Below are 17,246 nucleotides of genomic sequence, written 5' to 3'. Positions count from 1 at the left end.
CTGTTGAGGGTTAAGAGGGCCCTTTCAGGCAAATGGGAAATATACATAAACGTGGGGGGCTTGAAAGCACAATAATTATTTGAAGAAAAGCTCTAAAGCTCCTGAAATTAAAAGATGCTTGCTCCTTGGAAGAAAGCTATGACTAACCTAGACAGCATATTAAAAAGCAGAGACATTATTTTGCCGACAAAGGTCTGTATAGTCAAAGCTATGGTTTCTCCAGTAGTCATGTATGGATGTCAGAGTTGAACCATAAAGAAAGCTGAGCACCGAAGAATTGATTCTTTTGAACTGTGGTGTTGGAGAAGGCTCTTGAGAGTCCCTTCGACAGCAAGACGATCCAACCAGTCGGTCCTAAAGGAAATTAGTCCTGAATATTCATTGGAAAGACTGATGCTGAAGCTGCAGCTCCAATAACTTGGCCACCTGATGAGATGAACTGACTCATTGGAAGAGACCCTGATGCTGGGAAAGACTGAAGACAGGAGGAGAAGGGGATGAGAGAGAATGAGATGGTTGCATGGCATCGCTGACTTGATGGACATGCGTTTGAGCAAGCTCCGGGAGTTGGTGATGGACAGGGAAGCCTGGTGTGCTGCAGTGCATGGAGTCTCAATGAGTCGGACACGACTGGGTGACTGAACTGAACTGAACAGCTCTTGGGAAGCTGTTCAAGATTCTTGACTAAGGGGAGAAAGTGTGGAGAGCAGAAGGATAACAATTTGGGAAGATTACTCTAGCTATAATAGATACATGCATGCACTCTAATTGGAGGGAAGAGAAACTGGCGGCCAGCAGAGTATTTCCAAACCTATTGCTCCAGATCATAACTGAACTGACCGGTGGTTGGGTGTGGGGGGCGGTGGGGATGAAATGAGAATGGGAAAGGAACCTGGCTGAGAGGAGTCAGACATATTATAGGAATAGAGTACATAGGATCTGATGACAGACAAGCTATCAGAATAAGTATTTCAAGATGTCCTCGGGATGAACTGAGGTTACTGGTATAACAAAAGGTCAATCTGGAAGGGACACTAGCTTAGGGAAAACATTTAAGTTTAGGAGCTATCTGGCACTCAGCAGGATATAGGGATTACATTCTATAGGGAGGACTGGGCTAGAGATTTGGATCAAAGGATGGCTACTGCCATAAAATTAGGACTTAACAATAGAATATCCAGATGTTTCTATCTAGAGAAGGCTCATAGCAAAGTATCATAACATCTCAACGGAGTGGGGAGGATGAGGTGTAAATAAGTAGGTGGTGTGAAAGATGAAGAGGAAAAGACTGATGCCTTGAAGAGTCAATATAAGAGAGGATGCAAAGACCTCCCTCACTGCATGGAGGGCCTGGACACTGTATTAAAAGAGGCAGGAAGAGGATGAGCCACAGAAAAATGCTTTCACCCTTTCTACACCCCTAAGACTCTTAATGAATGCAGTTCCAAATTCTGATTATTTTGACATTATCACAAAGTTGAGGGGGACATACAGAAGGAGAAGAGTAACAAAGATGGTAGAAGAGAAAAAAGCATAACAAAAAGGGTTTAAAATAATTCAGCTTCTACATGAAACACTTACAAATATATTCCTGTGATTTATCAAAGTATGTCTTTCAGTTGATTCCACTTGCAAAATAATTTTTTTGGGGAAAAAAGAAGAAAAAAAAGAATACAGATTCTTTACTCTAAAAGAGGATAAAGGGAAGATTTATATAATCCTAGCTCTTTCATCCAGATAAGAAAGATGCTATGCATATAATTTTCCATTGTAACTCTTTTATTTTTTTCATTGTAACTCTTTAGAAAGGAGATTATATTTGTTTACATTTATCTTTAAATACTGAAAGTGAGTTTAACAAAAGATATAGTTCTAATCGTAGGGTACTGGTGAAATTTCATTGTGGGCGGTATGTGGAATTCTATCAGACCTCATGAATACACTTTAATAGCCAGGAAGTGCTCAATGATCAATATAGCACAAATAGACAAACATGGTGATAGCCTATAATGGCAGTAAAATATCACGACAGTTTTCTATTCCGTCTTTCTGAAAGCATAAAATTATTTTTTTTCCTAAAAAAATTATTTGTTTTTATTCCAATTGTTTCAAACTATTTAAAAAAGAAATCTGAATTACAGACTTGGATATTTATGTCTGTGCCAGACCAGATTAAATCACATTAGTGAAAAATTTCAAACATATATCTATTTGGGACTCCTCTGTAGACTACAGAGAATTGCAGAAGCATAAGGCATTAATATTAGTTTGTCTGGTGGCCTGTAGCTTGTACACTCATAATTCCTCTTGCTTCCCATCTCCTCCCCATTACATCTTTTCCTTTGGGATCAACATAATAATAAATGAATTTTGTAGCCCCTTTAGTTTGAAAAGAGACCCTAGGCTTTACTGTCTTTGGAAAAACTTGAAAAAGCAAATGTATTTTTCTTAATCTATAAATTCCAATTTTTAAAATTTCTTTTTAAAATATAAACATGAAATCATTCATCCTTATAATCCCCAGAAACTCACATGAGTGAATTCTATAATTTGAAGTCCTTTGACTCTTGTAAAAATTTTGGATACTAGCACTACATATGTTGTTCATTTAAAAATACACTCTTAAAAAAAAAACAAAAAAAAAAACACTCTTTCAGTATAGACTTACACCTTCAGCCATTTTGTTGCATAGCTAATCAATATTAAAGATTAATGTCCTTAAGCACTTTCTGACCTATTTCATCTTAAAACCAATAACTCACCTAAGAAAAGCTCTTGATCTAATTAACAACTTTTTCAGGCACACTTCCATGGTTGGCCCACTTTAAAGTGGAGAAAATTAATACCACAAGATTATGTAGTCTTATAATATTTAGATCTAGTTAAAAGTAATTTAGAACTTCTCTTGAAGCCAATTTAAAAAATATTCTCAAGAGTAATCTAAACAGGATCAAAGTCCACTTAATATATTAAGACAATATGCCCATTATAAACTGCCAAATGATAAGGCATTGGTCCAGGCTTGATAAAGGCAAATGACATTTAGATATTTATTGTTTATGGCAGCGGCCTTTGAAGCAGAATGCAAAACTCTTAATTAGTGCAGGAAGAAACTATCAAAGCTGCTGTTTCTAAATTTTTTATCTAAAAGAAAAAAGCTTTATTAAATTAAATATTCAGATATATACTGTTCCCCTCCCTTGGTGCTTATGTAAAAGGTTTCACATAAAAGATACTCAGAGGTTTCCGTAGAGACTCCACAATGAGGAGAGGTTGGCAGTGGGTCCCTCGCTTGTTCTACAGCTTTCAGGGACTGTGTATGTAGTGGGATTTATGAGTACAGAATGTCATTGATGCAGTTAATTTTAAAATTCAAGATCTTTACACAGTAGAAAAATTATAATATCGTAACATTTTGTAAAAGGATGGAGAGCGACCACACAAACATTCTGCACTAAATAAGAGATTTTTTTGACTGTCTTGAGGCAAAGTATTTAATTAAGAGTTCACATTTCACAAAAGAAATGTGTCCCTATTTGCTGATGTTTTCTAGTATAAGTAGCTGTTTGTATTTGCTACCTACCAGATAATTTAAAAACAGAATGAAAAATGAAAGAAAAGAAATAGAAAACATGCTTAACCCATCATTTGAAGATAAAAGTAACATTTGACATGAAGAAAAAAAAAATCTGAATTTGAAAGAAAGTTTTTCTAAGAAAAGATCATTTTGAAATTGTATATTTATGAAAATATGTGTGACTGTGACTCACCTTTAAAATTCATCAAAAATTTATCAAATTTATACAAATTGATCAAAATTTGTATCCAACTTGAGAATGGAATTTGCTATCCTGCTCTAGAATCTCCCAAAGGAAGAGTTCCAGAGGTTTTTCTTATTTTCTATTAGTTTGCAAGAAGAAATATCAAGAAAGACTGAAAATTTCCAGCAGAGTTACAAGAATATTCTTTGCATAATTAAAGAACAGGATTTAAAACAAGTATCATGTCTTAAGATCAGCCAATACCACACTTCTCTCAACAATACAACTTTTTTTTTTCTCTGACAGTATTTATTTCTTATGTTTTATTTTCTTTCTTCTTTTTCATTTATTTTTATTAGTTGGAGGCTAATTACTTTACAATATTGTAGTGGTTTTTGCCATACATTGACATGAATCAGCCATGGATTTACATGTGTTCCCCATCCTGATCCCCCCACCCACCTCCCTCCCCATCCCATCCCTCTGGGTCTTCCCAGTGCATCAGCCCACAACTTTAAATCTTTTCCATCTGGACAAAATTAAAACCAAGTTGAAATAAACACAGAACAAGATCTGTGAATCACTCACTGTATCACAAGTATTAAACTGAATTAAAAAAATCATATGACTCACTAAAAATGAATAAAAATTTATTTCCTCATCTGTATCTTTTTACAATTTTATTTTTTGGAGTGTCTTAAAGTGATCATGACATATTAATACACTGGTATTTGCATATAAAACTTATAAGCAAAAATACATGCTCTGGGGTAAGTGCTCAAAAATATACTACTGATAAGAGAGCAGAAGCTTAAAAACCATGGACTTATGGTACTGACATAATTGTTCAGTACAAAATTACATGTAAATAAATGGCTAAAAGTGATATACTTATACAGCATTCACATTAATTTTTCTCGTTAAGGAACCATAATTTTTATACCTCATGATGAATGAAACTGCCACAATTTTAGCCCTTATTTTAGAGTATCCCATAACTTAAAAATAACCTTTCTTCAGCTGGGCAGTTCCACTGTGTACTTCCCTTTGTTGTCCCAGATGATGACAATTATTATGAAACCTTATAATATTTCCCTTGTTTGAGGAAAACTATGAGTTTTACGGGGATTTCCAGGTGATGCTAGTGGTAAAGAATCTGCCTGCCAATGCAGGTGATATAAGAGACATGGGTTAGATCCCTGAGTCAGGAAGATCCTCTGGAGGAGGGCATGGCAACCCATTCCAGTATTCTTGCCTGGGAAATCCTATGGACAGAGGAGCCTGGAAGGCTACAGTCCATGGGGTTGCACAGAGTCGGACACGACTGAAGTGACTTAGCACACAGGCATGCATGAGTTCCGTGGGGAGAAGTCTCACCCATGGGGTGGATGCGCTGCCTGGGAACCTCTTCCCAATCAGAACTCCAGATGTGCTATGACACAGGACTTCCCAGCGCTGATTAAGTCCGGATGTTGGTCAAAACCCAACCTGGTGATGTATCCTCTATCTTCTGTTTGATTCCTGGGTTGGGAAGATCCCCTGGAGAAGTGAAAGGCTGCCCACTCCAGTATTCTGGCCTGGAGAATTCCATGGACTGTATAATCCATGGAGTTGCAAAGAGTCAGACATGACCTAGCAACTACACACACACAGATATACATATTATACACACACACATAAAGAGACATACACTCATTTACTTGAAAATCCATTCTTCTCTCGTAACTTAAACACAGGTGATATGGACGGCTACCATAATGATGTCAGGGTTCTGAAATTCCATAATGGTCCCCTGTTTTGTATCTAAAAGACCCCAACTTCTCAAATGTCTAAGGGCCTGTCATAAACATTATCCCTGTAAAATTGATACTATTTATTAATTGCACTTAAGAAATGAGAAAGCCAAGGCTGAGAGAAAGAAGAGATGTGATCCCATTATAAACACAGCATCTTAAACATATAGTTTGAAGTATTTTTGAAAAATAAATCACACTATTAATGTAGCAGAGGTGGGACTTATGCTCCTGTTCCTTCTGCTGCCATTTTCTTACACACAATCAGCCAAGTTATAGAAACTGGCAGTGTCAGATACTAAAAAATTATGGCACATATCTAATTCTTAATTCATTTATTTTCCAAAGTCCATTTGCAGAGTGCTGGCCAAAAAAATCACTACTCTGACAGCAGTCTGGGACAGAGAGAGTGGGACAGGACATCCCCTAGCTCTCCAAGGAGAGCAGGTACCAACCCCAGGGTCTAGGCACAGAAAAGCAGAAGTGAAGGAACACAAAAATGTGTAACAGGTTTGACCAAAGCATACAGGTCATTTATAAAATCATATGCTTTAAGGGCAAGTAGATTTGCCCTTTGGCAAGTAGATTCACTGACCTTTGAAATAAATGCAATCGTATTTTAAAAGAAAGAAACACAAAAAATCCAAGCTCTTTGTACAGTGTACTCACACACAGCTATATGGATGATACCCACCTTAAAATAGCTTATGTAACTTTTATTGTACTTCCAGGGGGATAGAATAGATTTATGCTTAAATTTTTGGAGAAACTGCTCACTGATAAAGCCATTATAGTAATTGCACTGGGTCTGTTTATTAATTTGTCACAATTAAGTCAATAAGAGCTTTACTAATGTCCTATTACTTGATTAGTTTTGAAAGTGATTATCTTAAGAACTAGACTTAATTGGAAGCCTCTCAATTTACAAGGTACATTAAACTCTCAGTAGCATCTTAAGATTATTCAACATATGCAGGTCAATTACCAGTAATCACTGTTTTGTACAAATGTTCCATAAAAACTATAGCATGACATGACAAAGAGGGAGAGTGAGATTTAATTAATAATGCCAGACTCCAATTGACATTTCCAGGATGAAAGGGCAACATGAGCATTCATATAAAGTCTTCCTGAAACTGGGCCTGTTACTAAAAATCAAATAATGGAAAGCTAGCAACTCTACACCTTACGGATAAAGATAATTTGTCATGATTGCTAAATCACCAAATTGCACTGCCTCTACTCATGCCCAGCTGCATATTAATTTCCAGATTAGTAAATTACAATTAATTCTTACTATTGCTCCATCACTTTTACTTTTCCAATTAATAAAAGAGACTTCAATTAATTATTGTTCATCCCCGTTTTCAGAACAGATCAACTACAGCTATTACTGCATAAACAAGAAACCTGGAGTGGTTAATGTATCCACCGAGATTGTGAGGTCTTTAAAAATTATTGGCTGTAGCATAAATATTTTATATTGACCTTCCAATTTCGACTCAAAGATTAAATGTTGTTAGTTGAATATTTATAATGACTAACAATTATAAGGTCTAAGAAAGTACCTTGAGACCTAGGCTGATTTTCAAATACCTATTCAAACAATTTCATAATTTTAAAATTAAACTTTTTTTAGATATTTGAAAGGTCTGCCCCACACTAATAACATGAGCCTGGTCTTGAGATTCATCACAGGAAAATTGATTGCTGCTTCATTAAAAACCTGGGATTGTAACTCCTTGAGAAAACTATTCCACCGCTGACTTGTAAAGGCACCCTATGAATTATGTGTTCTGACTTGTTCCTAATCTAAGTTCTGTACACAGAATACATTTCAAATTGCCAAAGCTGATTTGCCACCAATTGTGTGAACACAGTGAACAAAGCTGAATCTGCAAAACACTAGTTCTGTGCATTTGAAAATCTTGAGATGAAAGGCGCTTTGAGTTTGTTGCATTCAAATAACTATAATTGCCCTTAAACAAAAATTTCCTGGTGCGTTAACCACTTAAATGGTGGGGATGCTATGGGGAAAGTCATGGTCATATTTAACCATCCAATTCCATGGATTTTGTACCAAGAATCTATCTGCCTGAAATAGAAGAGTGAGGAAGGTCTCTTAACAGACTTCCTACATACCACAAGTCGTTTTTTTAAGGGTTTTAAGCAATCCTCTTAGGATAGATTGTCTCTAAATTGCCTATACATCACCTCTGATACGTTTCTGGACTTTACGCATTTGCTGTAATTGAGCTTTAAAGGCAGGACAATATGAAAATATACAAAAAATATTTTTTCAATATCTAACCCATGTGTGCGTGCATGCTAAGTCACTTCTGCCACGTCCAACTCTTTGCGACCCTATGGACTCATAGCCTGCCAGCCTCCTCTGTCCATGGGATTCTCAGGCAAGAATACTGGAATGGGCTGCCATGTCCTTCTCCTGGGGATCTTCCAGACTGACCCAGGGGTTGAACCTGCGTCTCTTACCATGGTTGAGTAAGATAGCCAGTTTTTTCCATTCACAGGTCATTTTTCTGTCCCTGTCCTACCAGAAGCACACAGAGGCGGTCTATGGCAGGTGTAGATTCATGGAGAAAGAGGGTGGGTGACATGCAGAAGTTAGGAGGACTGTTAGTGCCTGTGTTCAGAGACAGATTACATCTCCTTCTTCCTCCAGGGAACAAAAGACACTGAAACCCCATTTACCTGGGCATTAACTTCAATTATGACCAGAGGAGTGGGATAAAAGGGAACAGTCTGCCGACAGTTGGGCTCTTCAAATTCCCTCTGCCTCACAATGCATGACTAAGAAACAGCAAAGCATCTTTTGCTCAGGATTGCTCTTCCCTTAAGTCCCAATAAAAGAGGCTACACACAAAGTACATTTAAATTAAGTGCTGCCACCCTGATTCTCCACTTGCAATAAATAAATGCCTTGAACTTGGCCAACCCACTGAGTGTCTGGCATGGACTTAGTGATCTGAACTTGCTGAGAGGATTAAATGATTCAGAAGAAGCCTAGTTTCCCTCTTCCTCTGGTGGAAGGATAACCTTAGCCTCTTTTCATGGGTGTGGAATGTCCTCAGGTACAAGAACAGGTTGCCAGCTGCTGTTCATAAAGTTGCTTTGCCTGAAGCAACAAGAGTAGCTTTATGGAAATGGTTCTTCTTTTTACAGTTACCCTGAGATCCTTAATTAAAAATGCCTTTCTTTCCTCCTTCTATGCTAAAATGGCCCAAATCTTGCTTTCCAGTCTTACGGGATTAAAAAATATATATTCCAAGGGGACAAAGGAGATGCAAACTCTTTTTTGGTAACTAATGTCAGGAATTAGCTGTTTTCCAGAAGAAGCAACAAACTGCTTGGGGATAAGTGAAAATACTGGGCAATTACAACAAGAGTAAATTAATCATAGAACTACCCCCCCCCCATCCCCCGCCCAATCCCTCACTTTAACCCTATGGAAATTTGGAATTGGCTGCCCCTCTGAGCAGCTCTGAAATTTAAGAATTTAAACAGCTTGGATGTCTCAGTCAATTCTTCTATTAGAGTGGTCCTCAAAGTGTGGTCCTAGAACCAGAAGCATCGATTAGCCTCTGCATCAGCTGGGACCTGGCTGTTGCTGCTGTTCAGCTGCCAGGTCGTGGCGACCCCATGGACTGCAGCGCGCCATGCTTCCCTGTCCCTCCCCACCTCCTGGAGTCGGCCCAAGTTCATGTGCACTGCACCAGTGATGCCAATGTAAATCATCATGCCTGACCAAAAACCTGCCCAATCAGAAACTCTGTGGGTGAGGCTCAGCAACAAGAGTTTTAACAAGCCTTCTAAGCAATTCTTGAGGCTTCCCCGGTGGCTCAGTGGTAAAGAATCTGCCTGCGAATGCAGGAGACACAGGATATGTGGGTTTGTTTCCTGGGTCAGGAAAATCCCCTGGAGGAAGAAATGGCAACCCACTCCAGTACTCTTGCCTGGAGAATCCCATGGAAAGAGGAGCCTGGTGGGCTACAGTCTATAGGACTGCCAAGAACTGGGTAAGACTGAGCATGTATGCATGCTAGGCAATTCAAACATACTCTAAATGTTGAGAATTATTGCTCTATTAGAGCTAGGTGTTTTCAAATCAATTGGCTATTTATTTCAATAGTTAAATTGGCCACCAATGGGGAAGGAAAGGTTTCCAAAGGTAACTGAAAACAGAAATCAATCTATACTTAGGATAAAAATATTAGACTTCCAGCAGTGATTCTCAAACCTAGATTAATAATGGAAAGGCTGAAGAGGCTTAAAAAATGCCAGGATCTTACTCCAAGCCAACTGAAACAGAATGGAGGGCAGAAAGGTAGTGATGGTATTTTAAAAATGCACAGGTTAGTCTAAAGCACAGGGAAGGCTGAGAATCACTGATGGAATACAACCACAGTAGTCAGGCCCTTACTAGAAGTAGGACAGCCTAAGAACTAGAAAATAGGGCTATGTGGATGTTTCTAGCAAAAATGTATATACATTTACATAGACTCACGTCATATTAAATAAGCACTAAGTGGCATGTAGGACTTGGGAAAATAACATCACATTTTATTGGCTCACACTCTTCTTAAACCTCATAGGTTGAACAGCTCCTCTTTCTAGAAGAGAAAATTCACCAATAAATATAATTTGAGAGAGGTATCTGGGTTTTGACCCTACAGACTGATTCTAAAATAATTTTCAAAATAATATATGTTGGAACATAAAGCCCCCACAATCCTACATGGACTATAGGGACATATTCTCTCCACACTTCTAGCTGGTTCTACTAATACCAGTTCCATTTCTGACCTAGAAAAATGGGACTCGAGTTTGAGAATGGATTAGAAGCACTGAGTGACTTAAAAAAAGAAGATTACCATAAAAAGGTATGGTATGATTACCATACCAAGTCAGTTTTAGCTATGTATTATTTAATTGCTCTGTACACACACACATTATTTTATAACGAAAATTTAGAACAAGGCCATAAATTGATAATTTCAATTTATATTTATTTCACAGCACTCTGCAATGACTAATCTTCTTTTACATATTAATTCATTAGATTTTCACAAAAAATACCTTATGAGGTCATCAGGACAGATGCTATTATTGTGGCTATTTTAGTTTTACTTATGAGAAGAGAAACTCAATTAAGTGAATTATCCAAGGCCAACCTGATGCAAAGAACTGACTCATCTGAAAAGACCCTGAGGCTGGGAAATACTGAAGGCAGGAGGAGAAGGGGACAACAGAGGATGAGATGATTGGATGGACATGAGTTTGAGTAAGCTCCGGGAGTTGGTGATGGACAGGGAAACCTGGTGTACTGCAGTCCATGGGGTTGCAAAGAGTCAGACACGACTGAACGACTGAACTGAACTGAACTGAAGAGTTATACTGACAGTCTTAACAAGTAGCAACTTTAACTTTGATATTTTGATGTCTGACATTAGTAACTTCATGCATGTAAGTTTCAAACCTCAAAATATGGTTATTTTATTTCCAGAAGAGTATAAACAGATAAAAGAGAGAAACCCAATAAAATATCCAATCAGAAAAAATAAAAACATAGTTTAGCATAAATACTTGGAAAGACTAACTTCTTCTTTACTTTTCTAGAGTTGGTAGGGCTTATTTTTGAATTGTTAACAGTTCCATAAAACATATAAAAGATAAACTATAAGATGTAGCTCTAATTTTATACTTAGGCTATATAACTGCTACAAAACATGTCTAGGATAACTAAGTACTATTTTGCTTCTTATAATATTAGCAAATCATTAAATAAGTTTGATCTCAGGGCAAAAAATTTGTTTCTTGATATTTTTTAATATTTTTATTATGATGTTAAACTATAGAATTGTATTCTGCTTCATTTTAAAACACAATACACCTCTTTCAAATCTAAAACCAGATACTTTAAAAAATGGTTAGCAAATTAAAAAATGTAGATGTTTATATTTCAATGTCAGGTAAAAATGCAGGGAGATATATGGAAAATACTTTTTTAAATATTTAACCTGATTAGTCTGTCTTTCATAGTTTGTGTCTATTAAAACTATGATTTAATATTCAAGCATTTTATACCACCAAAGTATTAAGAAACCCCAAATGGGGGTTTGTTACAATACACAAACTACCTACTTCACAAAGGATAATGTTTCACTATTAGAAAACATTAGGCTATGTACTATTCTTAATTAAGCATCCATTTCTGTTAAAGTAAAGCAATTTGCAATTTAATTATTATAATACAAGCTAAAATGTAACTAATGACATAGTATGCATTTGTGTTGGATAATTAGAGTAGTCAGTAAATAAAGCTTTACAAAGCAGGAAATAAAAACAGGTGAGGGAGTTGCGGCTCCTTCATGGCCTTGCTTGAGCTTCCCTGGAAGCTCAGACAGTGAAGATTCTGCCTGCAATGCAGGAGACCTGGGTTCAACCCCTGGATTGGGAAGCGCCCCTGGAGAAGGGAATGGCAATCCGCTCCAGTATTCTTGCCTGGAAAATTCCACGGACAGAGGAGCCTGGCAGGCTACAGTCCACGGGGTCACAAAGAGTGGGACACGACTGAGTGACTAACACATGTGGCCTTGCTTACTAATGAGAATTGGAGTAGAGATCAGTCACTTGCCAGCATGTTTCCCTGATGTGCGCAATAAAAGCACATACTGTAGACAGACCCGCTAACCTACCACCTGGTAAGTATCTGTTCAGGGAAATCCACAAAGGGAAACAACTAATGAAACAGTATAAGCTAAAACTAACTCAAAGGAAAGACAGAATAATCACTAGGAATGCCCAGCCTATACTCTCTGTGATATAAATGAGTAATGGGAATATTAACCATATTATTTTAAATTAAGAATACTTTTTAGAAAACTTCAAACTACTACATTTATTCTATTTAGGCTTAAATTATAACTAGAAATATGGGAATGGTGAAACATTTGATTTTACAAACCACAGAAGTGATTTTTCTTCTTTAGGTTGGAAAGAAAAAAAATGCATAGAGCCTCTTACTAGTAGTACTAACAGGATCAGACATCAAATTTTGACATTTTCACAGTAGCGAAATTGAGTTCTACCAAAATCTAATCTGTGAAAAAGGCAATATTTTCTTTTTACCAGAGGTGTTACATAATGTAGGCATTTTCATTCTACTGTTGCACTGGTGAAGTAAGCACGTTATTCTTATCAGGTACTATGTGTAATACCCAGGTGTTTATTTAATCAAATTACTACTTACTATCAATATATAATTTCAATTAACTTACAACTTCATATAGCAACTCTTGAATTAGGAATTTATTATAGATGTAGCAGAAGAGATAATTAAAAACTTTTTTTTTTTCCTGAGCAGATTTTGGGACAAACTTTCTAATGTAGGATATGCGTAAATTATTTCGATTCTCTGTTATTCTCAGTTTGCACAAATACTGAAATCTAATTTGGTTTATTGGTGTTTGGGCTCCAAATACATAAACCTCCCCAATTCAAAATACTGCTTGCTTTAAGTTCAAACTGCTAAAACCTGAGTACTAGAGGAATGTGAACACATAATACCAGTAAGTTCACATTTCTGTTAACCTATAGGTGCTGGCAAAGAGTAGCCTCCATAACTATTTTCAAAACTGAGATGGAAGAGCAGAATTATGTTACAGACAGCATACTGTGCCTCTCCCATCATAATTATTGCCAAGAGTTTCAAAGCAGTCAACAGTGAATAAGGAGCTATTCTAAATAGCATTCTCAAACACTTTTTTTTCCTCTTGAGCATCCTTCCATTGATACTCCCTAGTCTAAGAAGGTAATTAAGAAAATATAATTTTGCCAGATATATTTTTCCCCACCTCTTCACTAGTGACAGGCTTCAAAAAACTAGAATATAAACTCCAAACCTGCTGTCCCTTGCCCTCTGGCCCATATTGCAAAAATACAGAGATTTGAGAAAACAGCAGATATGCACAGGGTGACATCAATAACACATCCTGAAATGTAATTATTGCAGATAAATATCAAATACTGTTTTTGTTTCCTAGAGAGAAAATCCTTCAAGATGATAAATCAAGCTGATTGGGCAAAGGGTAGGATGAATTTCAATGGGTTGATATTACTATTAATTTTGCCAAGACTTATTGTGTAAATTTGGGTAAGTCACTGATATTTAGTAAATGAGATTGAGAGTGGATAAAATAAATAATAAAAAACTCATACAGGTTGCCAAGAAGTTAAGAGTGTTCCTGTCAGCTGTAAAATGGTTACCTAATTTCCTCTAGTTCAACATGAAAACATCATAGAATATATAAATGATATGGCACATTATTTTTGACCCAAAATAATTTTCCTGTAATACTTAAAAATCAAAAGTTATAAAGTACAATACTGTAAAATAATGTACAATACTGTAAATTTGAAATAAGGTCTGATTAAAAAAAAAAGGGTAAAGCCCCAGTTAATGAATTTTTAGGAGATATAAAGATAACAAAGGATTCAGTACTGAATAGTTTTTAGAAATATTCCTTTATGTGTTGAAAAATATCTCCACTGTACACAAAGGATAGATTTAACTAAGGAAAAAATCCTCTTGGCTGTAAAAATAAATACTAAGTTAAATATGTTTTAAAACAATCTAATTTCTTATGAGCATTTCAAGAGAGGCTAGAATTAATTAAATGATATCAGTACTTTATAACTGACTTAACTTATGCAAAGATGTAGGCCCATACCTCAATTAGTTTTAAGAGTCTTTATCTAATTCCATTTTTTTCCACAAAGCAATAAGAACTACCTCGATAGCATCCTGGGCTTTCTGACCACTCAATGGGAAAAGAATCTGCCTGTTGCGCAGGAGACACAGGAGATGTGAGTTCGATCCCTGGGTCAGGAAGATCTTCTGGAGAAGGAAATGGCAACCTACTCCAGTATTCTTGCCTAAGAAATCCCACGGACAGAGGAGCCTGGTGGGATACAGTCCATGGGGTCGCAGAGAGTCAGACACAACTGAAGCGACTTACTATGCATGCACACACTTAGAACCAGGTCTCTTGGTAAGCAATTAACTCAGTGGGTTATCATGCCCATGTCATTCCTCTCAGAGGGTGGGGAAAATGCGTGTTAAATGTGCACACGGTTTTTGAACCTAGATCTCATTTCAAGTCGCAGAGAAGTTTCTAGGTCTGCATACTATCTGTGTACTATCTGAATACAAAATCTGAGGATATGGAAAGTAATATAGGTGATCTACATGAGCCAAATAAAGAGCTCACAGATCTTGAATAGCAAGCTGCTCAAGCCAAGCATGTATACCCTCTTCCACCTTAAGACACTGGAACATGTGCCATGATCTCCAGGCTAACAGAGAAAGCCGGACGAACCCAAAGGGAAGAATGAATCCTGAGATACCACGTTATACAACAGAAAGCAACTTCAACTTAACACGGCCCAGGGGTGTGAACTCTGCCCGTTTCATCACCTCAACACCTTTGCCTCTGCCCCAAACACATGCACATACACATACAGAGACAAACATACATACATCAAATTATAGATAGGTACAGGGTGATTTCAAGGTATAGATATAACATACAGACAAAGCATGACATTTAGCTGATACATTAGCCAATTAATTTCATGATTTTCCATGATTAATTTCAGGAAGGAATGTCACTAAAATAAATAATTAAGGAAAAATGTGCATTAATCTTGCCAAGTCGCCCTGTGCATCCTCTTGGCTTTTCTAACATTAGAAAGCCATTTAACTTTTGCCTGTGAATCCATGCATCTGAGTACTCTGGCTCTACCATTTACACACGGCATGATGTTAGGCAAATAACTGTCTCTGTGACTCAAGTTCCTGATTAGTGAAGTGGAGGTAACAGTAGTACTGACCTTATTGGGTTGCTGTGAGGATTAAGTGTGGTAAAGTGTCTACACAAAACTTCCTATTTTATGACCAAACAGCTGTCATTATCATCATCATTGCAAAGAGATACATGCAACTAATTAGTTATGGGGAAGAAGGAGTTAGAAAGAAGCTTAAGATAAAACTATTAACAAAATGTGCAGGCTATCATGAAAATTCAAACTATTAACACTTCCTGGGAGAATATGAGAAATTCTGTTTAGCCCAGGTTTTTCTTGGGGCCACATTCCTATGAACTTGGCATGCCAGGGTTCTCTACCCACATGGGATGAGAAGGATGGACTGATCGGGGTCAGTGGAGCAGTTCCCTTCCCTCCTTACAACTGTGGGTGAGCAGCCTCAGACGCACCCAGTCTCAGTTACACTTAGCTCGCCGCATGGTTGTTCCACATGTTTTATCTGCTGATCTACATCTTGTATTATGCTGATTGATCTACAGGTTCTATCTTGGCAATGTCTCTGACCAGCAGCTTAATTGATGGAAGTGATCTAGGAACTGGCTTCTTTTGAGAGTGAAATGTTCTGATGATAAAAGATGCTCTTGGAATTTATAGACAGTATCATTGATGCAATGTCACCATGCAACAGTGAAAACCTTGAATCATGTCTCATGTGGATGACTCTCTTGAGGTCATTTGATCCCATGATGGGAACCCATGGAACACTGAAAACCACTAATAACTTCCAATACAAGGACATATTCCAAGACTCCCAATGGTGTCAGTCACCAATACCATTCAAGTAAATATCCATCTGGTGTCTGTGTGTTAGACCACAATCTTGACTATTTCAACTTAAAACATGTTGTTGAAAATGAAGAGTTTTACCTTTTTATATTCAGCAATGCCCAAGGTATTCCAGAGGGTGTTTGAAATGCAGGTAGCAATTTTACCCCAAGTTCCACTGCTTTCTTTCGAAATATCTGAAAAGTTAAACAGTTAAGTAAGCTACTGTTCTAAGAAAAACAAAATGTGTTATTCTACTACCCCACATTGAGTACGTTTCTGCTTAACATTTAAAAAAAAAATGTTTCTGAAATTAATGGAATTACCAAGGAAAGTAAGAATGGTCCAGGGACCGCTATGTGGTCCAATAAATACCAATAAATTGGTATTTATTACCATTGTTGGTTGCACATTAGACTCATGTGAGGTGACCTGAATACTACTGATGTCTTGGTAGCACTCCTGATATTCTAATTGCTATGGTTTGGGGGCTCCCAGATCAGAACTTTTTAAAGCACCACCTGTGACGTCAAGTGATTCCCATGTGCATGCCCAGGGGAGAACCACTGTTGCCGGTTAAGTCTTGGGCTGAAAATCAGAAGTTCTGGTCCTGGTTTCACTTATTTACTAGGGCACAGAGAAGGGAGAAGTTGTAAAAAGATATATTATCTTACAAATAATCTGTAAGTCCTCTTAGCCCTCTGCAGTTTTAACTTCCCCTTATGGTTAAGTGCAGGTGATACGGAAAATACAAAGTTAAAATAGATACAAATCCTGCCCAGAATTTAGTAAAGAAGGCAATGTATGAACATAGATATCTGACACACAGATAATGAGAGCCTGACATAAAGTCATCTAAGAGTTCTGATGAGTTCAGCAAGGCTGCATGGCATTTAGATGAGGATTGTATGCAGCATGTAATGGGGGGATCATAATTCTAGAGACAGGCTGAGGAGGAGAGGGAGCCTTGTGAAGGCATCTGTGTTAAGCACTGATGCAGGCAAGTGGGGGCCTGCAGAAG

The 17,246-nt window shown here is 37.3% G+C and overlaps 1 protein-coding gene across 1 annotated transcript in view; it reads right to left on the bottom strand.

Annotated features, from left to right (window-relative positions):
* MAN1A1 (mannosidase alpha class 1A member 1) overlaps positions 1-17,246 on the bottom strand; it is a 170,062-nt gene that overhangs the window by 56,932 nt on the left and 95,884 nt on the right. Inside the window, exon 6 of the mRNA XM_061131881.1 lies at positions 16,328-16,422. Within this exon, the coding sequence (XP_060987864.1) occupies positions 16,328-16,422 (95 nt within the window). The remainder of the gene's footprint in view (positions 1-16,327; positions 16,423-17,246) is intronic.

Source organism: Dama dama, chromosome 28 (assembly GCF_033118175.1).
Source record: "Dama dama isolate Ldn47 chromosome 28, ASM3311817v1, whole genome shotgun sequence".
Classification (NCBI taxonomy): Eukaryota; Metazoa; Chordata; class Mammalia; order Artiodactyla; family Cervidae; genus Dama; species Dama dama.
The sequence above is the reverse complement of the archived record's forward strand: the minus strand, read 5'-3'. Positions and strand labels throughout refer to the sequence as shown.